We start from the raw sequence: 22,550 nt of genomic DNA, 5'->3' as shown, positions 1-22,550 counted from the left end.
CTATAGAACCTGTAGCTGCGAAGAGCAACTGACACCAAACCGGTTCGGTGTTTGGCCCACCCGCCTTCCTGGGCTCTAGGCTGTCCTTTATTCCCCGCTTTTCCCTCCTCAGCTGCCTTGTGCAGCACAGCTGAGGTTGAAAAAGCAGGAAACGAGAGGATTTTCAACCTCTGCGCTCCCAAGCGCAGCGCTTGTCAGCTGTCCAGGCGGCACAGCTGATGATTTCTTGCAAACGCTGCACACACAATGGTCCCCAGTCCAGAGAACCGGCAAATCGCTCCACTGGCTGGCCCCGCCCACTCACTCCTTACCTGGCATGCGAGCCATCCAACTAGCCTGGTTTGGTAAGTTGCTATTTTTTCTCTCCCCTGTTCTGCTCTGCCAGGAGATTTAGATTAGCTAGAAAGCAGGAAATCCTTGGATTTCTTGCTTTCTAGCTAATCTAAAAGCAGAGCCGTGATCACCTTCCTTAGGACAAGCTTTTTAGTCCGGACTCAGGTAGCCGATTGAAGATAGATCTCTAAGTGAATCTGTGATTCTGGGAGCAACTCAATCTGCCTGCCTGCTTTGCTTGATTTGGGGTAAAAGTTGCTCTTTTTTTGTAAAAAAAATCAATGTTTACATAAATATTTACATACAAGCCATGCCCACCCAGTCATGTGACCAAGAAGCCACACCCACAAATTAGGCCACACCTGCAGAACCGGTTGTTAAGAAATTTGAATCCCACCCCTCCTGCATTGAAGGCACATGCTGGCAACACACTCTTTATTGCCTGGCCCAATGGCCAAGGACAGCTGAGAAGGGAAGGGTCCGACAGGCTTTAAGGCATGCAATGGGGCCCCGAAGTGTGCAGGGCCTGCACAGCGCCGTCGTTCTGAGCCATGCCCATCCGAGGGTCTCAAGAGCCAAGCCGAAGAGGCGGCTACCCTTCCCAGTGGACAGGTCCATCCCCGAGGAACCCAGGAAGCTGTGAGATCAGGACAAGGCAGGTCCCAATCCAGGGCCAGGAGGGAGAGCAGCGTACGCGGGCGGACGTGAGCTGCTCTCCATACAGATCTAGCAGCTGGAGGGCCACCCCGTTCGTCCAGCCGAACCCTTCCTGCAGAGGGAACGGAAGAGGGATCAGATGAGTGGGGCCTCTTTGATCAGGACACGCCCCCAACCCCCCCTCCTCTGCCGTGTCAGGACCCCTTACCTGCACTGGATATTCCCCACCACCTCCTGGCTTCCCATCACCTTCCACGTCATACTAGAAAGAAAAAGGTGTCAGCAACGATGGCCGGCCGCTCCAGGCTAAGCTGCCCTGAGGGGCCAGGGCATGGAGGCAGCCAACGGGAGAGGACCTCTCCTGGAGGCTCCATGCTGGGAAGTGGGGGGGAATGGTGCGGGGGGGGGGAGGGGAGCTGCATGGAAGAGGCAGGCGCACAGGAGAGCTACCTCACCTTCTCAAACATGCCTCCGTGCTTCTCATAGACAGCCAGGTTCATCTGGAGCCAGCGCTGAGCCAGGCTGAAGGCCAGCTCTCGTGCCCGGGCAGAAGAGGATTTGACCAGGCCTGGCAGGGCAGGCAAAGGGTGTCAGGTGATGCCAAGGGAAGCTACCCTGCAGGTCTTTCTTGAGGCTGGGCTCTGGCAGGGAGAGTGGCCCAGGGAACAGGGCAGGAGGCTGAACCCCACACAAGCTGGAAAGGCAGGAGGCAGGGCCAGCCCCAGACCCGGTGAAACCCACCCTGGGCTCTTTGGACGGCCGCCTCACCTGTGATCACCATGTGCTGCAGGGGGGCCCAAGCGTTTGGAAAGTCCCACTGCTCCCCCGTCCGTGTCAGGGAGGTAGGCAGTCCGTTAGCATAGGAAAGGGCCGAACTCTCCTGCAGGCACACACAAAGTGGGACAGCCAGGGACAGTGGGTAGGGGGCAAGGCTGCCCTGAGGTGGCCTATCCTGTTGGGCCCCAATCTCTGGGTGGCACAAGGTGCAACTAGGGACTGATGTTCTGTCTCTAAGGCCAGCATTGGGTAGACAACCGCCTGCCTAGTGCTGTGCTGGTGTCCCTCTCAAGGAGAGTCCCCCTCTGGTGCTTTGGCAGGCAGGCAAGGGGCCCCATCCCCATACCAGGGCTGCTCCCCCAGAAAGACGTCAAGATCTGTGCGGGTAAATTGTGCAGGTAGCATCTGTCTCTGGCCAGCCACTGGCTGCCTCTTACCTCCAGGTAGCGAAGCACCTTCTCTGCCCTGGGCAAATCCACGTCACACTCTGCCCACAGGGGGCTTAGGTTGGAGGGGTAGAAGGCCGGGTTGTGCCTCTGGCGGAGGAAGTGATAGTCCAGCCAAACCCCAGCCTCCTCATTCCACAGGACAGCAGTGAGGGCAGCCACCCGCTCTCTCCGCGCAGCCCAGAACCGGCTTGCTTTCTCGCCATCCCCTGGAGAGGGCAAATAGCACTCCATGCCCCAGGCAGGTGGCTCACCAGGGTCCCAGAACTGAGCCAGCCTCCCCCAGCCACACAGCCATCGAGCAAGAGGCAACCCACCCCCCAAGAGGGAGTTGGTGGCAGCTGCCCCCTTTGTCCCATGTCTCACCAAGGACTTGGTAGAAAGTGGCCAGCAGCTGCTCAACTTTGCAAAGAATGGCGTTTAAGTCCACTGGCACAACCCCCCTCACTCGGGTGTCTTGTAGTGGGTCCTGCAGTGATGGGAAGCCTGGCAAGAACCAGCGGGAGGAGAAATCCCAGCCTGACTCGGCCGCACTCTGCAACTCTGCCCACAGGTCCTGCTGAGCTTCTGCGGGAAACAGGGGGGGAAGCAGGAGGTGGCAGCCTCTGGCATTGCCCACCAGAGCTGCAGGCAGGACGCAGCTTTGCTGCCATTCCTCGGATCCTAGAGATGGACGGTGCCCTGAGGTGCCCAGGGGCCACTCCCGGCCAGTCTAGGAATTCACATTAAACCCCCCTATGAGCGAGTGGGTGAGTGGGTGGAAGAGGAGGGGAGGGGAGGGGAAAGGGAAGGGAAGGGGGAGGGCAAGGCAAGGAGAAGTACCCATGAAGCACAGCATGCCCATCGCTGGCAAACTACTCTTCCTATGAAGAGGTTTCCTTAACGTTGGATTGGCAATTCTCTTCCTGTGATTATGTTTGGCCTTCAGAGATCACAGAGAACCACCTCAGAACCACCTTCGATGTGGGAGACATCCTTTCAGCTAGTTAAAAAATGGTGCCCTGTGCTTTGCCTCGAATGTCTTACCTGATTTCCTAAACCCCTCTGGAGACGTGGTACCCAGGGTTTGTCCAATTGCTCGAGGGGAATTTGAGCAAAGCGGAATGAAATGGAATTATTATTGGACATGCGGTGACTGGAAGCTCTATTTTTCCGATTCAGACAATAATTGTAGGTGCTGTTTTTGTCATGTGCTGGGCTGCTCACACTTAGTTGGCCAGCCTCTACGACTTCAAGATCCTTTCCGTAACGCCATTTCCGAGCCATTTCCCTCCCCACGGACCCGACTGGGCAGTTACCTTCCTGTAAGCCCTTTGCCAGCTCCACGTCTTTCATATAGGACTCGGGTCTGGTGGGGAGAAGGGAGATCCAGATGTTCTTGGCTATCAAGCATGTCCAATTAGTGGGGGGAGGAGGAGGAGCATCTCTGCAGGGCCACTTACCTGGGTTCCCCCACCTGGACACTGTAGCGATTCAGGGAGTATTGCTTGCCCCCCACAGAGATATTGACAGCCCGATGCTCTTGCCAGAAGCGATACTCGGCCTCGAGCAGGTGGATGTGTTTCCTGAAAGAGGCAGTGGTGAGAAAGCCTTGAGAAGGCCCCCCCCCCCCCAAACATTCCCCTTTAGGCCCAGTGACGGAGGGGGGGGAGGCGCGATGCCCTTGGCCAGTTCTGCAAGCTGAATGGCGGCAGCCCTGAGCAAGTCAGAAGTCCTGGTCACCACTTGGTTCAAAGATACTTGCCGTAGAAACTCTGTGTCATTTGTGTGCCTCAGGTAGCTCTCCATCATTAGGCTGAGAAGGGGTGGCTGACTCCGGTGCTCGTAGTACACCCGGCCTCCATTTGGGATGTGCCCAAATCTGACCATAGGAAGCACCTGGCTCAGAAGAGGCCTGGCGGCAGGGCCAGATCCTGCCAGGCCTCCCTGGGGCTAGCAGAGGAGCGGCCCATGCCCACCCAGCGGGTTCCCCCTCTGCTTCTTGGGAGTGGAGGCAGGAGGAGGGGGCCACGCCCCTTCCCAACCCTGCCCTTCCCAGCAACCCTCACTTGCTGACTAGGTAGAGGAAGTTCTGGATCAGGCCTTTGGCGGTAGCTGCCATGTTGGAGAGGAGGAGGCCTTCCAGGATCCAGAAGGAATCCCTGCAGGAAAGGAGGGGAGGGTTGAGGGAAAGGGGCCTCTTCTGGCCAGGCCGGGGGGTTGGGGCCCAGTCCACCACCAGCCCTCTGTGGCTCTCACCAATAGTAATATTCACGGAACCGCCCCCCAGGCACGATCACTGGGTTTGGCACATAGATGAGAGAGTAACGCCAAGGAGAGGCTTGGACGTCGGGGTCCACCTGAAGGGAAATGGAGCGGCTGCTGCTGAGGGCCCAGCAGGCTCCCTCGGCAGCCCCCAACCGGCTGAGCCTCGGCACTTACCCGCCTGCCCAGCTTCTTCCACTTGGCATTCAGGACCTGGCCCCAGGACCGCAACTTCTCATCTGAAATCTTCTCAAGGAGGGGGATGCTACAAGGGGCCCAGCAGATTCAGAAGGCAGCCATTCAAGAAGGGCTGGGACTCCCCAGGGAGGGATTTGGGGGGGATGTCACCCACTTTGCAACCTGTGCAAGGCCCCACAAGACCTCCAAAGAAAAAGGCTCCCATCCATTCCCACCTGGGCGCCTTGGGAGGGAAGGCATCACAGAGCAGGAGATTCCCAGGTAATTTGGGGGCAGGCCAGGAGCACCGGGGTGGGGGGGTGGGGGGGCTGGCCTGAGAGTGGCTTTCCCAGAGAGGAGGTTGGCCATTCAGAGAGAGGGCTGACTATTGGCTGGCTGCCGCAGTCAAGGGTCCTCTGACCAGAAAGTTGGGGGGTGCTGTCTTCCAGGTCAGAAAGTGGCAAGTGACCTCAGGTAACAGGTGGCTCGTAGGATCTCAAAGAGCAACACGCCAAAGCAGAAGAGGGCCGGAGCCAATGCCTACCTCGAAGGGTGCCCAGGGTTTCCTAGGAACGGGGTCTCATTGGGAACTTATACACTGCAAGGGGTAGCATTGTGCCATCTATGAGAGCAGGGAATTTGTCACCACACCCCTTCCAGGTGCAGCTGTACCTGTCTGACCAGTCTGGAGGCATCCAGCTTTCCAGCTCCTTCCCTGGAGGAAAGAAGTGACTCTCCACAAATTGTGCCAGCTGCAGCTTGGATAAGGCTCCACCCGGTGCGGCATTCACTAATTCCTCAAAATGCTTCAGAACTACACCTGGAAGAATGGGACAAAAATCTAGATCTGATCTAGGTTCACTCGGGGGCTGAGGAGGGGCTAGACTTGTGCTAGCACACTTCAGCCGAATGGGCAGCCTTTCCTCTGCATTGCAACACACAGCCAGTTTCTCCATTCAGGAGCACCTCTCAAATGAGTGGGCCCTTATGGAAGCAGGGCGACTCTGGCCCTGGGAAGAGGACTGCGCTCTAGGGGTGGACATTCACCTGGGTTGGACTTCAGTGGCATGTCAACAAAGTCCTTGTCATCTTGAAAGAGCCTGGCCCGCTGGACCTGGCGCAGCAGCTCCCCAGTGCAGTAGATCTGGCTGGAGAGGAAGAGCAGAACCGGTGTGCAGAGGAGCCCTTGGGGAAGCGAGGCGGCTGCTCCTTGATGCCCACGGCCAGGGCTCCCCAGGGGCAGGGCCCTAAACACCGGGCATTCCCTTCCCCCCCCCTTCACCTGGGCCAAGAGCGCTAGGCTGCCAAGGTGCCTCTCCCTACAGGGCATGGAGTCTGCTGCCACCTTGCAGGGCACTCCCTTGAACTCTGAGCAGCCCCACCCTTGCCGTCTCCTCCTCCTCGCCACAGCACAATGGGCCCACCTGGGCCGCCACCGTTACAACTATAATCGGCCAAAGCAGCTCCGTCCAGTCCTGGAGCCTCAACCCAATCAATCGGAAGCAGCAGCTTCTGCCTCGTTCCCAACCAGGGACCAACTTCATCCCCACAAACACTTCCAGGCTCCTTCTAAGACGGGGGTGTCAAACTCAGGGCCTGTGGGCTGGCCTGGAAACAAGAGAACCGGCCTGTGGTGCCCCTGCCAGCAAAACAGGAGCTCCCCTCCCCCACTCCACTTTCACTGGCAGAGGACTACCCTCCCATAGGGGCCCCCACCCCAAGGTCAACCACCACCCTGATGCGGCCCTCAATTAAATCAAGCTTGACACCCTTTCCAAGGCAACTGTCTTTTCTTCTCCTCCTTTAACCCGCCTGCCCCACCAGAAACTCCCTGGGCACATTTTGTGGCTTGGCAAGACTGGCACCAGGCCTTGGCTCATCTCGGTTGTGCGCAGTTTCGGACTGCAACAAGCAATTCCGTTTTCCAACAATGCTGCCCCGCCAGCTCTCGCTCACCTGTCACATGGAGGCAGGAGACTGCCTGCCATTGCCTGCCACCTCCACAGAGCTGCACAGACGACCACGAATGCCCACCCCACCGGACCTGGCATTTCAGCAGAGAGCTCGAGTGTCCAGCAACACCGCCGTTCCAGGCAAGGCCCGCAAAGCAAGCCTGCAGTTTCACACTCGGCTCTTTCTCAACTTTCAGGCGGGGCTGCTCCAGGCTGGCATGCCGAAGGCGGGGCCTGGGAAATTCCCAGAGCTTGGTGGCGCAAGTCAATCTTAGTCTACTCGGGGCCCGGGAGGCAAGGCAAAAAGAGCAACATGCTGTACAAGTAAAGAGTCTGAAGCAAGTTCAGGTCCCAGCGAGCTTTTATTGAGCCAATTATCTCAAAAATAAGTCAGGATTTTATAATTCAGCATTTTTGACAGGAATTTCACAGCCTTCCTTTATATACTTGTGTACATATGCTGTGCCAAAATCTGAGCTCTGCTGGGCATTTGCCAGTCCCCAGTTCCAAACAAAAAATAATCTTCCCCTCCCACCCACCCCTTGTTGACAAATTCTAGCCCTCACTGTTCGTACTGGACGTGGCCTGAACTGAACCAAGGATCAATGAAATACAACATTGCTTGAACTGAATGAAAAAGTAGGTTCCCAAATTTTCCAGTTTCAAGAAAGGGAAAATTGACTTATTTTCTTCCACACATTGCCACCCCTACATCTTGGTTAAAATACAGCAAGGCTGTATCTCTGTGTTATCCTCGCTTCCCCCTCCCTCTCCCCCCTCCCCCCTGCACAGGACTCCAGAATGTTGCCTTAGGAGTAGAGTTGCAGCAGATCCCCACCCCCACCCCCCCACGGCTGCTCCCATCTTCCCTCCCTCCTCCATTGCCAAGGTGGTGTGATCCCACTCGACTGAGCTTTCCATGTCCTGCCAGGGGACAGAGAAGGACTGTGCCCCAGAGGCAGCCTCCCGGGGGGGGCATGCTTTGGACCAACAGCACAGGTCAGACTACTGCTGGAAACGACTCACGCCCACAAAGGACCCTGGACACAACTGTGCCTCTCTCCATGGGCAAGATTCAGCCGGTCCTGTGCAAGCAAGCCCACCCTTAAAATAAAGAAGAGCAGAATGAGATGCCCAAATCAAACTCATCTGCTTTGGTGTCTCGTTTCTGTGGTCTTGTCCAGCTCTAACAACAGACACAAAAGCAGAGGGGATAGGAAAAGATGCTCCCATCTCATTCTGGAATTAATAAAAAAAAAAGGCAAAACTCAACCCTCCCTCCCACCCACCCACGGTCATCCCTACTAGGTGCAGGGGGTCCTGGGAAGCCCCCACCGATGTTATCACCAAAGCCTTGTTTTGCCCCAGCATTGAGTCCCCGGAGGGGGCTGGGGGGGACGGGGACGGACGATGATGACAAGGCAACAAAAGGGCCCAGGAATTTGTTTTCTCAAAATTTTTCCAGAAGTGCCTGAACCAGTTTTGAGAAACTGTGGGCAACGGCTCTGTGCATAAATCCAATTCTCAGCCTTCATTTTCAGATGAAAGGGGTTTAAAAAAAAAAAAAGACAGACCGACCAACCGGGGTGTCCCCGGTCGATGTCTGGAGCATCTTTCCCTTCCGAGTCCCTCTTCACCACTGAGAGACAAGGAGCCATTGTCGGGTGGCTTTCTGACCCAAACAAAGCTACCCAAAAATGGTGGTCCGAGGCTGAGGCCGCTCCTCGGCTAGGCGGCCGCAGGTGAAGTAATACTTTCTCGTTACAAAAGGCTGTGCTTCAAGAGTGACAAGAGGAGCGTGGCCAGGCTGGACAGAGTGGCCACCTCAACTCACGGCACCGAATCCGGTGTTGCACGTGTTCTCGCAAGTTTCAAGGCTCTTTCCTCCTTTGGGAACGCCCCCGGCTGCTGCAGAAGAGCGAAATGTTGCTTTGGGTCGCAAGTGCCCCCCTCCCCCACCCCAAAAAGCACTTGCTCACCGAATGCAGCCTCAGTGGAATTCCCAGCGGAAGAGCTTTCTGTTAATACAACTTTTGCTACGGTTACTTGGACAAAACATGTTCCACTCCCAAAGGGTTGTCAGGAGGCACCCGGCTCAAGGCAGTTCTCTTGAGGTCGGGGCTGGAAAAAGGTGGTACTTTCTATCAGAACTGCTTAGCTTGCCAGGGCAAGGAGGAGGGTTGGGGTGGGCTCCAACCCTCTTGTCTCGGAGCCAAGAGAGCCCTGGTGCCTCCTGGCACTCTGCTGCTGGCAGGCCGACAGGGAATCGTTAAAGACATTTACAGGTTGAGTGGTCTCACTCTTTCTGCCTGCACATCAGGCCAAACATCAAGCACATTGGGAGGGGCACACTTTAAAGCAACACTACTGTAATGGAAGCACACCCACCCCCACCCACACCCTGTTGGGGGAAGAGCAGAGGGCTCGCCTTGCCTGCTCTCGAATCTCTCATCGGACGGGCTTCAAACAGAATCGCCACAAGCTGGCAGGAAGTTCCAATGCCAGAAGCTGCCAGGCTTGACCGGGCCTTTGCCTCTTTGGAGTCGCTTTTGGTTCTGCCTCGCTTTGAGACAAAGGAGGCGGTTGGGTCTCCTCCCCTTTAAGACAAACCCAGCTTCCCCTGGAGGGTTGTTTTTCCCGGGGGAGGGGGGAAAGGGCCTTGCCCGGCACTCTTCCAAATATTGCAACCCCTAAAGCAAGCCAGGCCTGCCTAGAGGCGTGGAGTCAAACGTGCTTGGTACCGAGTAGCGTTGCAGAAAACTGAGCCCCTCTCACCTTTAGCTGCTGTCAAGATCTATCTATAATCCCTTTAACGCCAGCAAGCCTCATCCAAACAAAGAGAAAAGAAACTTATATGAACCCTTAACAGAAAAACACATATTTACAGAGTTTATACAAGTATACACATCCAATTTTCTGCAAAACACGTAAGAGAGGAAAAACCATCATGGCTTGGAGACAGCAAGTGCTGCACCCCCCCACGGGAGACTCACGGAGGGCAGTCTGTAGTGTTCTGCGAGAGCCCCGGGGGCGTTTTGGGGGGCTCCTGCTGCAGATTGGTTGGCAAGTGGCTCTTTCCTCTCAGAGTGTGGAGGTTTCCCTCAATCAACCCAGGCCATCCAGGTTATTTTGCTTAAATACACATATTTACAGAGTGGGTGAACAGCAACTGCATCTCAATTCCTCCATTAAAAGAAAGTTAACCAAACAAAACTACTGACAAGGGCCACCTTCCAGCACCCGGAAGGGGAAGGAAACAGAGGCGGGGAAAGAGACTTCGACCTGAACCAAAACGACTCCTTGCGCTGTATCCAAAAGGGATTTTCTGAATGGTCTCATAGCATAAGGCACTTTGCACAAATAAGTAACAAGCTCTTTAGCTCAAAAGACAGATGAGGAGGAGCCAGGGAGAAGTTGAAATGTACTCAGTCGGGCAGCTGTGGGTGAATTTGAAATTGCAGTCAAGATGGAGTTTGGGAATCTTCTCATTTCAGAGTTCTTCTACTCCATCACAAAGAAAGAAATTAAAACCAGCAGTTAGTGCAACTAATGTTCAGTCAGCACACAGTGCAAACAAGTGGGAAAAACAAAAGGTATTTTCTTCCTATCTTCTGCTTTTGTCTTCACAGCCAATTTTTTTTTTTTAAGGAGGGGAAAGCTCTGTAATTTTAATTGTTCCAAAACAAAAAGATGAAAAACCCTCAGAGAGGAGCCTCCCCCCAAAAATGATGTTTCACAGGTCCAGATCAAAGGGCTTTAGCTTTTGTGTTTAAGTAAAGCCTAGAAAAAGGGGGAAAAAAAGGCCTTTAGCACCAAGGAAACAGCACCAACAAGCTACTTGCCTGACCGCTGTGGCCCAACCCACTCTGTGTCCTGCCCCATCCACGCCTTGGAGACGCAGGCTCGGGAGGGAAGGCCCGGTGCCTCAGAGCCGCATGTCAGGGGAGGTGGGCAGAGCCTGGTCAAAACTCGGGACCTCTTTTCCTCTGGATGGACGCTTTCCTTCCTTCCAGGGCCCGAGGGCCCCACCGGGGCTCCTGGGACAGGCTACGCCAGAGGAATAGAGCCCCCTCCCACCATTCAGGACACCCACCCGCCACGTGTCCCTCAGATACCTACGCAGCAATTACGGTTTATCATCTTCTACGGTCTCGCTGTGGTATTCTGCCACATACAGACTCTTGTCGATGTTACTAGGGATGGGCTTAATTTCTGTCCCCAGCTGCTCTTCAATACTCTTCAGGTTGAAACGATCGTCATAGGTGATCAAGTTGATGGCTAGGCCTAGATGGCCAAATCGACCTTCAAACAGAAAAGACAAAGGCTTTCAGTCTGGCAGCTGGCTTCACGAGGACGCCAGGTGGCTGACTGGGGGCGACCAGTTCTTCCCTCCCTGCCCTATGTGGCGGAACAGTGTTTTCCAGTTTCAGACCATCATTTGCTGGTAGCAAAGTGCATACTGCTTTCTTGGTTTAATCCAACATGGCTTTAAATATCTGTGGAGTACCTTACAATGTACACGTGGCAATTGTGCTTCTTGATAAGCCAGTAACTGCCGTAGAGAGCAGTTCAGAGAGCTACCACCCTGCACAGGGCAGCACAGAAGCTCAGCAGGCTGAAGAACAAGTGACTTATGGGCCTGATGTCCTGGGGGGGGGGGGCACCAGCCCCTTGCTAGAGGAATGGATGGACCGACTGGCTGCTCTCCAGAGCCCCTCCCTGAGGGTTCTAGCTGCTCACACTTGACACACAGTTGATGTTCCACCAGCATTCGCAAAGTTATGGCAAACATCCTAAATCAAGAGGTTCAGAGTTTGCAATCCATGCTAGCTACCAGCTGCCAAGAATCATCATCAGATACAGCCATTGACATCAAAGGCAACACAGGCAGTTCTCAATTTACAACCATTCATCTACTGACTGTTCAAAGTTACAACAGCATTGAAAAAAGTGACCATTTTTCACACTTATGACCGTTGCAGGATCCCTATAGGCACACAATCAAAATTTGGACGCCTGGCAACTGACTTCTATTTGTGGCCTTTGCTGGGTTCCTGAGTCACAGGATCGATCCCCTTTTGCGACCTCTCTGACAAGCGTAAGTCAACGGGGAAGCCCGATTCACTTAATAACCGTTATTAACACGACAACTGCAGCGATTCCCTTAACAGCTATTTCAAGAAAGGTCGTAAAATAGGGCAAAGCTCATTTAAGAAATTATTCACTTGGCTACAGATATTTTGGGCTGAATTGTGGTTTTAAGTCAACAACTACCTGTGCTATATGACTGTGATTTTTCACTGAACGATGTCCTCACCTGATCTGCCAATACGATGGAGATATGTCTCTGCCAGCTTTGGAAAATCAAAATTGATCACAACATTCACAGCTTGAATATCAATACCTCGAGTAAAGAGATCTGAAAAACAAACCTTGCACCTTAGAAAAATCCAGTAATACAAAAAAGACGGGCTCAGAATCTCTGGCTATGTAAGTAACACAAGACTCATCCAACTTTTGGATTGTTCTGTAGCCTCAAGCACAAAGAAATGTTAGCGTGAAAAATGCTCAAGACTGGATCCTGCAGGTTTCTTGCTTTTTTTTTAATGGCAAAAGTCTCCCTTATTTCCCACCGTCTCTACTTTTTGAGCTAGACTGCCTCAATTTGGAAAACAAAAGAAATGTAAAACGATGCTGGCTTAAAATATGTATTAAAGCAAGCCAACATAAAATATCACCTTAAAACGGTTGCAATTATTAAAAAATCTCCAAAATGACAAGAGATCTTTTACATTCACGGTCTCAATGTTGAAAATCTGTTTGCTTTTCTGACTATAAGGAGGATCCCATCCCGGAGACAATTTCAGGATCAGAGTCAAGATTTGGAAACACTGATTTCTAGCCTAACATGAGGGATGTGCAAACTGTCAGGCAGATTCTGGCTGGAGCAGAAGATCTGAGTGTGGAACTATGGAGGATTTTACTGGCCAAACCAGCGTTTTGGACTGAGCTGGTCCTCCCTTAGGCACAAAAGCCAGCTGAGTGATTTGGGCTCATCTGGCAGGTGACCAAGCCGGCCCCGAGGGAGGAGAAGTCAAATGCATCAATCAGTCTGGCGTCCCTCATGCCCACAAGAGACCTAAACCCAGCCCACCTCAAATTCCATTGACTTATCTATCACCAATTTACTTGGACCGTTAGTAGTTCAGATTCTTGTAGAGAGCATGCAATAAACCTTCATATTCTTTTGAACTGACTGGACTCCCTGATTTTCCTGTGCTTGACAAATTCCTTTCTCTCAGCCCAAACCACCTCGGTTGTAGGGGGGAAATGGAGCAGGAAGGAATATTATGCATGTTTGCTGCCTTGAGCTTTTAAAGAAAAAATAATAAAAGCGGGATACAAGTAAATAAATTTCTACTCTTCTGGTAACCAATGCAGAGCCTCCAGTGCTGGTGTTATACACTAGCTCTCACGGACAAAAGTTGACCTGTACCAATTGCAGCTTCCAGATAATCTTTAAAAGCAACCCATGTAAAAGCACATTGCATTCATCTATTTAAGAAATAACAATACCGGGGAATTCTCTTAATTTTACAATATCCAGTTGCTGAAAGTACCGTAACAAATTCCCAAAATGCAGCGCTGAAACTTCCTAGAAAGAGCCTTTCTGGGCAACACGCAAGCCATGGAAAAGGACAGGATACTCACCAGTGCAAACAAGGTTGCGGCATAAGCCATTCCGGAAATCATGGAACACTCGATTGCGGTGCTCCTAGAAAAGGAATTGGGAAAGTTTCACCAACTTACTCTTGACCAAAGCCCAAATGTTTGTCCTTCAGCACCTAAAGGAAAATCCAGGTGCTTTTACTGATACACCTCTAATGGAAGAGAACATTCTACTCAGTGGAGGATTAAAGCTCACTGGTGCCCTAAGCACGGACAAATCTTGCCGCCCCTTTTGTATATGCAAGATTTTTTACAAGTCTTCATTGTTTTTTTTCTTTCTTTCTCAACTTTGTGGTGCCCCCTTTGGGCCTGGTGCCCTGAGCACGTGCTTAGTCTGCTTACTACACCACTGATTCTACTTGATAAGGAATGCCTGGTCTGTGGCAGGACATGCAATTCACAAGACCGCGGGCTCTTCCGACACTCCCCCTGGGAGCTCTGTTCAGGCTGAGTATATGAAGCCTCTGGAAATAGATCCACTACTCCTCTCCCTCCCACAACTAGCACCTAAAATCCAACAAATATTCATTAATGGCTCCAAACAGCACACTGACCTGTCTCATCTTTGCGTGAATGTAGAAGCAGGAGTACCCGAGCTGGGAGATTTTCTTAGCTAATAATTCAACCCGTTGGGAGGAGTTACAGAAGATGATGGACTGATTTATTTGGAGCTAAATGCAAAGACAGTAAAGTGTTATATTGTATTCTGCTTCTAAATGGCAAACGAACTTGAAAATACGCAGATAATACTAGACTATACAGCTTGGAAACAGGTACACAAAAAGGCGGCAGTACCTAAAGAACTGAAGAAGCAAAAATAAAAGCTACATTAGTCATTAAATAAGACTCTATTCGAGCAATATTCTACAAGATTCCTTTCACTTGATCACTTTGGTCATTGTTTAAACCCAATTTAGTTTAAATCTTAGTTCTCACCCTGGAAAACAGTGTGTTGAGGCAGTGCACTTTCTGGCGCTCGGTTACGTAAGCGTAGTACTGGGTCACCCCCTTCAGAGTCAGCTCCTCCATCAAGTTAATCTCGTAGGGTTTCTGCAAGTGGGAATTCTGGAAGAGAAGCATTCTGGCATGTACAGGAGTCCTTGTCTTATGGAACACAATGGAGCCCAAAACTTGTTGTTAAGTGAGACATGCATTAAGTGAGCACTGCCTCATTTTACGACCTTTCTTGCCACAGCTGTTAAGTGAATCACTACAGTTGTTAGGCTAGTAACATGGTTGTAAAGTTAATCTGGGTTTCCCACTGACTTTGCTCTTCAAAAGTTCACAACAGGGGACCCTGCAACCATCATAAATACGAATCAGCTGCCAAACGTGTGGATTTTTATCATGTGACCAAAGGGAGGCGGCCATGACCGGAAGTGTGAAAAATGTCCATTAGTCACTTTTTTCCAATGTTGTTGTAACTTTGAATGGTCACTAAACAAACCATTTTAAGGACTATCTCTGGTTTGCAGCGTGGCAAGTATAACCATGCTTCACCCTTTGCTCAGTTATGCAAATTTGGGCTCATTCAACTCACCATAAACTTCTGCACGCTTAGAGGGAAAGTGGCCGAGTACAACAAAATCTGCCGGTTCTTAGGTAGAGTGAGTATAATGTCCTCCATTATTTGCACAAAGTCTTGGGACAGTAACTTGTCTGCCTGCAAAATAAATTAATACATGATAAAAAGGGGGGCAGCTGGGGAGCTTGTTCCATGTTTAAACAGCCCTCCCAGAGGGGCTGGCCAGAGTCCCAGCTCATCTTAAAGCAATGCTTCTTCTTCTTCTTAGCCAGCCAGCCAGCCAGCCAGCCAGCCAGCGGTGGCCCCCTTTCCCAGCTGCATAGGGGGCGGAATGAGCCCCAAATCCACAAAAGGCTCCCAGGAGAGCCGATCGGGTGGCTTAGATTGCAGCTCAGGAAGTCAGTTAAACGTTACCTCGTCTAGGACAATCATCTGGATGTGGTCCACTTTTGCTACCCCCTTTTTGATGAGATCCAGAATCCTTCCCGGTGTTGCTATTACAACATGAACTGCAAGCAGGAAAGAAGAGCAGCTTATTAGGCAGCCGGATTAAAAACCTGGCAGAAAAGAGGGGGGGGGGGTTTACCCCATTTTTGTCATCCTACCGGTATCATCAAGCCTCATTATATCATCCCGCAGATTGGTTCCTCCTGTGGTTGCCATCACTTTCGCCCCTCCCATGTGTTTGCTGACCTGGATGCAGATCTGACTGACTTGCAAGGCAAGTTCTCTTGTGGGCACAATCACCATTGCTGTCAAGCAAGAGATAATTTGAGGCACTCTTATTCCATGATCCCAAGGGATTTTTATGCTAATGTATGTCCAGGGAGGGCTAAACGTTAAGGTATTCAGAAATCCAAGTGTCCTTTCTAGCTTGCTTACAAAGACTTTTAATGGAGACCAAACAGGCAAGCGGCCTGGATCTGACGGAGCGCCTGGAGGGGGGGTGTCCAAACTCCTGGCCCTCGGGACGGACGTGTCAGGCGCTGCCAACATCCACCCTTTGTTTTAGTGAAAGGGAAAAATGTTGCGATACATCACGTGATGACAAAGTGATGCCACAAGCTCGAAACGCCTGGTCTTAAGCTAATGGAAGACGAACCATTTTATCAGCTTTTCAAACTTCATCGTAATGCAGAAACAGCACCTTCCAAGTCACATTTCTCCCCAACTCACTATACAATGCAGTGTGTGGAGTGTGAGAAACTGAGAAAACTGCAGTGAAGCTTTCCCAACCAGAGTTTTGGAAGATAAATGCTGATACCCCCAGCCTGTCTGTTTAGTAGTGACTCCCTTTTCATGCTTTGAACTTCAGGAGTATTAAAAATGAATTAGTGGGACCCAGGAATACAGAATATTTACTTAAAAAATCCAAGGCCTTCTAGCATGATCTATCCCTGCCTGCTGCACCTCTGCCCTACTGTACTTTTAATGACTTTGCAGAAAGACCTAAAATTATTGATAATCCTTATTTAATTCTTGCATCTATGCTTAAAATTATTCATTGCTAAGGAGCTTGAGCGTGACAACTCCCATTTTCATACCTCCCCACCCCCGAGAACAAAGTGATCATAGGTAAGGAAAACCAAAGCATTCTTTTCCAACCTCAAAATCAGAAGGCCGGATTTGTGTAAGAACTCTCTCTTCTGAAATTTTGCAGAGTATTTTCCTCAATATTAATATGGCAGAAAATATTAATGATTCCACAATTACCAACAAAAAGATAGGTTATCAACTGCTTTCAACCAGAAAACTCTGATCCTATTAACAAAAAAAAATAGCAATTCGCTTTTCTAAATAATCAGAATGTAAAGGCATCTAGAACACAGGTGTCAAACTCGATCGTGTCACATGACGTATTGTGGCGGTTTTTGCCTGGGCGTGGCCTGTGTGTGATGCATCTGGCCTGTGGCAGACCTAATCTAGAACAACAACAACAAAAAGCCCACAAAAACAAACCCTGCAACAATCTGTCTGATTTTCTCAGACTAAAACAAAAGCATTAGGCAAAAAGGAGGATGTGCAAGATTAATTCCTGGAATCATTGCAAAATAAGATTTTGTTCTTGGGCTTGGAGCCCTTTAAAGTTACATCTCACTGGATGCTCTTGTTCAAAGGTCGCACAAACAGGGGGACCCCACCGCCCCATCCCATGTCCTGCTTTCTCAGATATATGGCTAACTGAATGCTGGTTTGGGATAGACCGAATCAGGGAGCAAACAACGTGGCAAAGTAAGGGGTGCTCTTGATGGACTGCCGGGGGGGGGGGGATGCTGAATGGGGAGCACAGCAGTCTTTCTCTTCTACCTACATAAAGCAAAGACTTCCACTGTTAGCAGCAGCAGCAGCAGCTTCCCTGTGAAGTCCTTCAAGTCCTTCCAGTTAATCAGCAACGGTGATCCCAGGGGCCTTACCCATTCCAGTCAAGCCCTTTCCCAAATCCTTCTCTACCTTTTTCTTTCTTTCACAAAAGTGAAGCAGTTGCATAGCTAGCAATCTAACAGGGTCCCTGGTGACCATGTAAGACCTGTTGCAACTGGAGTCAGTGTGGCTTGTCATCTTCCACTGACCTTGTATGTTGTCCTTCTTTAAGTCAAGCCTTTCAAGTAATGGAATGAGGTAGGCACCGCTCTTGCCAGTTCCGTTCTTAGCTCTGGCTAAGATGTCCCTTCCAGACAAAGCAATAGGAATGCTCTCCTCCTGAGAAGAAGCATGGGAAAAGGGAAGAGAAGGTAAGATTTTGAATGAGATAGAAGCAAAAAATACAAAACAGCTGTCAGAAGATATAAACATAGAGAGTAAAAACAAAAAGGGCCACACTTTAGATCATGGGTATCAAACTCGATCGTATCACATGACGTATTGTGACATATCACAACATTTTTTGCCTTTGCAGAGCTGGGTTAGGCATGGCTTGTGTGTGAGGCATGCGGCCCTGTTTGACACCACTGCTTTAGATGAAAAGGTTAACTACTTGCAACTATGTTCTCGTTCCCAGCTGAAAGAGAGGGTGACCCAAGTGCCAATACATAGTCAAATCATCACCCGGCACAACTTAATGGCACATGGCAGTCATCTGGCAAGGAACTGATCATGACGGACTCCCAAGTCAAAAGGACTCTGGGGCCTTAACTAGGTAGGCATCCAGCTGTTGAAAAGTAGGAACATGGACTTGTGATGTCTTCTAGATGGTCTGTAGCCTGCACGACAAACTTCTATGTTTTTTCCGTCTGCCTCTCTAGACAGAAAAGGTTGGGTTTGGAGACAGGAATATTTCTGCTTGGGTAACAATAACATTCAAAAATCAGTGTCATAAAGGAGCCGTCTGGAAACACGAATTGTTTTGTTCCAATTCCATCTACCACAAGAAACAGAAAAAGCTAGATCCAATGAAGTAGTAAGAAATCTCGGCCCTTCATTCCAGGGACCCTGCGCTCTCCATCTCACACGAAAAGGCCATTTCCATATGCACAAGAGCGAGTCCTTCAACTGGGGCGGCTTTGGCCGAGAGGAAAACATGAAAGGATGGAATCTTATGCATGGAGAAAAGGGCTCTTTTCCTGGAAAGGAAGGATTTGGATGGCAAGAGGCTGTAGAGAGAGAAAAGGTGAAGGAAGATACTCGAGCGCTCCTTTCTCCGCTTGGTTCATCAGCCTTCCAGGCGTGCAGGATTGTTCACACAAAACAATACAGGCAGAGCTTCAGCAGAAGCTGATCGCATACGACGTGTGTGCATAGAAATCCAAAGCCTTATATTCCCCCCATTATTTATAAAAGGTAAAATAAAATTTCCATTCATTAATAAGCATCTTATCATCATTTACTAAACTTACTCAACCTGCACTATAGGTGACTAACCTGAATAGGAGATGGCTTTTCCCAGCCCATTTCAAAAATTCCCATCAGCAACTCCCGCTTCAGACAATAATCTTCAAACTCATTTCCTTTTGTCGACGTCACATCCTGGAGAAGCAAAGCAGCATCGTTAAGGCCTGTGAGGTCAGTCTCAATGCCAAGGGCATTCTGAAGCTAAGCCCAGCAGCAGGGAGGGTACTCTGATATGGGTCAACGCTCTCCCAGGGACCGAAGAAATTCTAGAAAGCCGTGGGAAGCAGAGAAATTGGGCTGGCCAAGGCTGTGGTGTTAAAATCTAGAAGATGCGTGTACTTGATAAAAATGTATAGGGGGGGGGAATGGTGGTAGGGGAAGGGGTAGCGTTAAACTCAAGGTAAGCTGCAGTCTATACCAGTTCTGATTTTATTCAGAACTGGGATGCGTAGGGGAGGAGGGGAAGATGTATGCTTTTCTATTAGTTTCACCAGTTAGTTTAAGATGGTTATTTGTAATTAGCTGCATCACCTACAGCAGGCAGCCATTGCTTGCAACAGACATTTTTAGTTGGTGTAATTTCAGATTTTGCAAGTAGATAGCAATCAGCAAAGTAGGCAACCTATCTCAATGTGAATTCTGTAAGACAAATGTGATTTAATCGGTTTGAAACCTTACACTTCAATGAAAGGAACACCTGCTGCCAAGCATCAACATCACTTCCTTTCCCATGTTTAAAATTTTAGAAAGCCCTTACCGACGTTTTGATTCTCAGGTCTTTCGGAGGGAGCTTTAAAGTCTTCTTCCAGTCATCGCCAGGTCTGAAGTGAGAAAACTATTAGCTACTGGACCTGATTTTGGTCTAGACACACATCACATATGATACAATCACTCTCAGAGTTGAAAAATGCAAAAACAGCCCTTTTAATCCACCTAGAATCTGATAAACTTCATGACATAGGAAGCAAAGGACATTTTAAGTCAGTATAATCAAGTGTTAACATAGCATTAAGCAAGTACTGGAGAACGTGGAGAGAATCTGAACATGTCATATACTACTGAGTAACTTTTAAGTTCAGTCACAGTTATCTTTTTCTCCATATCTCAAAACAGCAGCCTTCGTTTTATAAGATATGCAGGACCGATAACATATGGCTGGACTAAAATCAACAGCTTCCACTGTACAAAGTATATTTGTACCAGTGCTCTTCAGGACCTTAGCCACTAAACCACGGTGTGTTAAAAGCCCAGAAGAAACTTTCTTCAACTCTTTACTGCACAATCATTTTCAACTGTGAACAATGCAACAGACCACAATTGAAGTTGCTTTCCCGATGCTGAGCAAGCTATGGGAACTCCTGAAGACTTGTGCTCTTGAATACAAACAGTGTTGACATGGCCAGGATGCAGAGGAGACGACCCTGGTGAGGCTTCCAGACCTCTCTAGAGCTGATTACCTAGAGCTGCAGCAGAAGGCACTGTTCTACACTGCCTGCCACTACTTGCAGAGCAGTCACCCTAAGCTGGAAGACGGTTATTTTCCCTGGGAAGTCCCAGGCTCCCTATTTTGTTATGTACCATCTCACCGTATTCTTCCATCAAGCCAAACAGGTTGCATGTTTGGTTTAAATAAGCAGAGATCACAGGATCAAGGCAAACTGCTGCAAAGAAATGTCCTGCTAAAAAGAATCAATTCAGTTTCCTCCAGAAAAGATATGCCAGTTGCTCACACCAATATAACCTGAACATTACTTGTTTTAGGCTGGGTAACCCTTTGGAAGTCTTCTGAAGCAATTACATGATTCACCACTTCCATTTCCATCACTACAACAATGGTGCTCGATAAACTTGCTGTTCGTAAGGGAACCTCCCAAATATATAGGATTGTCTATTATATGTTGATTCTCTGCTTTAATCAATCCCTAATGCAGGAAGCTATCTGACCCCTGCTTTTAGCCAAGGATACTCAATCTCAGTTCTGATAAAAATAAAGCAGTTCTAAGGGCTTAGTGAGTTGAATCCAAGGTGCTGGTTCCTTCCTTTAGTGCTTTCTAAAGCAACCGTCCCAAATCACTGGAGCCCTTTTCTCAGTATGCTGCCCAAAGTTCTTTCAATAGTAAGATTGGTGGCATATAAATTTAATAAGTAAATGTGCTTCTCCATTCACCTGGGAAAAATCTGTACTGGGCATCCAGTTGAGAGAGGTGTCTAGGACCTGTATTGGGGGTGTGTGTGTGTGTGTGTGTGTGTGTGTGCGCGCACACGCGTGCCTGCAGTTGTGGCGGTTCCCACTCACAGGAACCCAGCAGAAGTAGGAATCCCCCAGGTTGCTCAGCAGGCAGCCTTTCTAACAACTGCATGTCTTTACCCTTTGCTTCATCCCATACTAAATTAAACTATAGGAAGCAAAGAACGGATAAGTAAAATATGACACGTGTGAGACAAATGCAATTCAGGAATAACATCAAATATTGCTGTAGTTGGTAAAACGGGTAAAAGAAGGAAAGTGCTCACACTCCACCCAGAAGTCAAAACTCTGAGGACCTTCTGGCTGCCTGACAAGATGGCTGCCAATGCTCTAGACAAGTACTCACTTGATGGTGGAGGCCATGCTCTGTGCTTGCTGCTGAGTGCCATTGTTGATTGTGTTGGGATGTTTCAGCTGGTTTATCTGTTGCTGAGCCTGTGTCCCCCCGCTTCCTGGACCACCACCAGGTTTTACTGGGCCCCTCAGCTGTCCATTTTGACTGGAGAGACCCATTATAACAGGGTTCTCTGTTCTGGCCGTACTCATGTTTGCCTTTTAAATGTCTTTCAACTTCCAAACAGTTGTGAGTACGGAAAGTGTAATAGTTTATTAAACTCTCCAAGATGAAGAGATAAATTAGGTCCTGCTCAATAGATGAGTCTCTTATTGCAACACAGGCAAACACCTGTAAAGTCACCCAAGAGAAACCAGTCACTTGCGCTGATGCCCTGTGGGACCACTCTTTAAAAAGTCTTCCAACACACTTGAGTTCCGTCCAATCTACTCACTTCAATCTGAAAAGAAGGCAGACAAAGCCGTTAGTACCTGCAGCTGCTGGCTGCATCCACTTCCAAGGAAGCTTGGGGGACGCAAGTAACCTGGGCGGCAGATGGTCCGGCCGGGGCCAGGGAACCTACCGTGTACGAGGCGCCCCTCGGCGAAGCGCAGCTTTTCTCCTGCGCCATTCAAGGGACGGAGGCTGGCGAAGCTTCCCCGCTAAGAAACGCCTCAAAACTGCCCCGCTCCCCCGCCGGCCCGCCAACCCGGGGGCGAGGCTCCGAGGCCCGGATTCAGCCAGCCTCCCCGCCTCTGTTCACGGCCTCTGTATGAAACGGCCCCCCTTCCCCGCCTTTGTCTCAGGCCCGGCCGGAGGCGGTGGCAACCCAGGCCGAGCGTCGGGAGGCGGGCCAGGCCGCGCGGAGGCCGCGCCGGAGGCCTCGCGCCGGAGTCGAGCGACTCCAAGGCGGGCGCTCCCGGCCCCGCGGAGCCTCAGCCGGATGGGCAGAGAGGCCCTCGGTCGCCGGCCCTCGCCGCGCCGGAAAAGCCCACCCGCCCAACCGCCGCGGAGGCCGGCTCCGCAGCGCCGCTCTCCACCGCCGGCGGCCCGGGCAGCCATACGAGCGCCTCTCAACCACAGCCCGCCCGCCTACCTGCCTGCCTGGCGGCCGCGCTCACTTCCCGCTGCGGCTCGGCCCGTCTCGCAGCCCGTCGGCCGTGACTCCGCTCGGACTATGGCGGCGGCGGCGGCGACGCGACAACAAGATGGCGGCCCTTCCCTTCCTCCTTCCTTCCGTCCTGGCGCGCGCGCCCTCTTTCTCCTCCCCTTCGAGCCACACCCACCGCCCGGCCGCGCA

At 50.5% G+C, this 22,550-nt stretch overlaps 2 protein-coding genes across 5 annotated transcripts; both read right to left on the bottom strand.

Moving 5' to 3' along the window:
* Nucleotides 1-738: 738 nt before the first annotated feature.
* Nucleotides 739-6,793, bottom strand: TREH (trehalase). 2 transcript variants are annotated; one of them, XM_087938727.1, is made up of 16 exons: nt 6,591-6,793; nt 5,682-5,782; nt 5,307-5,454; nt 4,635-4,722; nt 4,452-4,552; nt 4,262-4,354; nt 3,958-4,074; nt 3,656-3,778; nt 3,512-3,561; nt 3,240-3,290; nt 2,580-2,780; nt 2,205-2,422; nt 1,759-1,870; nt 1,446-1,558; nt 1,199-1,252; nt 739-1,102 (listed from the first exon to the last, which is right to left on the bottom strand). In XM_087938727.1, exons 1-16 carry the CDS (start codon nt 6,683-6,685, stop codon nt 926-928), a joined length of 1,842 nt encoding a protein of 613 aa, XP_087794853.1. In that variant the 5' UTR covers nt 6,686-6,793; the 3' UTR covers nt 739-925. The 2 variants fall into 2 exon arrangements, with proteins under 2 accessions (XP_087794853.1, XP_026564811.2); XM_026709026.2 differs by lacking the exon at nt 3,240-3,290.
* A 2,432-nt stretch (nt 6,794-9,225) lies between these two features.
* On the bottom strand, nt 9,226-22,541 carry DDX6 (DEAD-box helicase 6). 3 transcript variants are annotated; one of them, XM_026709018.2, is made up of 14 exons: nt 22,347-22,541; nt 21,263-21,710; nt 19,426-19,489; nt 18,699-18,803; nt 17,411-17,540; nt 15,446-15,592; nt 15,255-15,349; nt 14,856-14,978; nt 14,252-14,380; nt 13,870-13,986; nt 13,298-13,361; nt 11,904-12,005; nt 10,706-10,888; nt 9,226-10,366 (listed from the first exon to the last, which is right to left on the bottom strand). In XM_026709018.2, exons 2-13 carry the CDS (start codon nt 21,460-21,462, stop codon nt 10,713-10,715), a joined length of 1,452 nt encoding a protein of 483 aa, XP_026564803.1. In that variant the 5' UTR covers nt 21,463-21,710; nt 22,347-22,541; the 3' UTR covers nt 9,226-10,366; nt 10,706-10,712. The 3 variants fall into 3 exon arrangements, with proteins under 3 accessions (XP_026564803.1, XP_087794854.1, XP_087794855.1); XM_087938728.1 differs by having other exon boundaries at nt 21,834-22,488; XM_087938729.1 differs by having other exon boundaries at nt 9,449-10,087.
* Between the last annotated feature and the right edge of the window lie 9 nt (nt 22,542-22,550).

Source organism: Pseudonaja textilis, chromosome 9 (assembly GCF_049901715.1).
Source record: "Pseudonaja textilis isolate UNSWEBS1 chromosome 9, rPseTex1.2, whole genome shotgun sequence".
Taxonomy (NCBI): Eukaryota; Metazoa; Chordata; class Lepidosauria; order Squamata; family Elapidae; genus Pseudonaja; species Pseudonaja textilis.
Note: the sequence above shows the minus strand (reverse complement) of the source record. Positions and strands in the feature narration are given on the sequence as shown.

Coding starts and splice junctions, on each gene's coding strand:
- TREH (XM_087938727.1), bottom strand. CDS start 6,685: ATGCCAGGTCCGGTGGGGTGGGCATTCGTGGTCGTCTGTGCAGCTCTG. Junction 4,723..5,306: donor CCTCCAGACTGGTCAGACAG/GTACAGCTGCAC, acceptor GGCCCCTTGTAG/CATCCCCCTCCTTGAGAAGA. Junction 3,779..3,957: donor AATGACACAGAGTTTCTACG/GCAAGTATCTTT, acceptor TGCCTCTTTCAG/GAAACACATCCACCTGCTCG.
- DDX6 (XM_026709018.2), bottom strand. CDS start 21,462: ATGAGTACGGCCAGAACAGAGAACCCTGTTATAATGGGTCTCTCCAGT. Junction 17,541..18,698: donor AAAAGCCATCTCCTATTCAG/GTTAGTCACCTA, acceptor GCTTCTTCTCAG/GAGGAGAGCATTCCTATTGC. Junction 14,381..14,855: donor TAAGCGTGCAGAAGTTTATG/GTGAGTTGAATG, acceptor CTTCTCTTCCAG/AATTCCCACTTGCAGAAACC.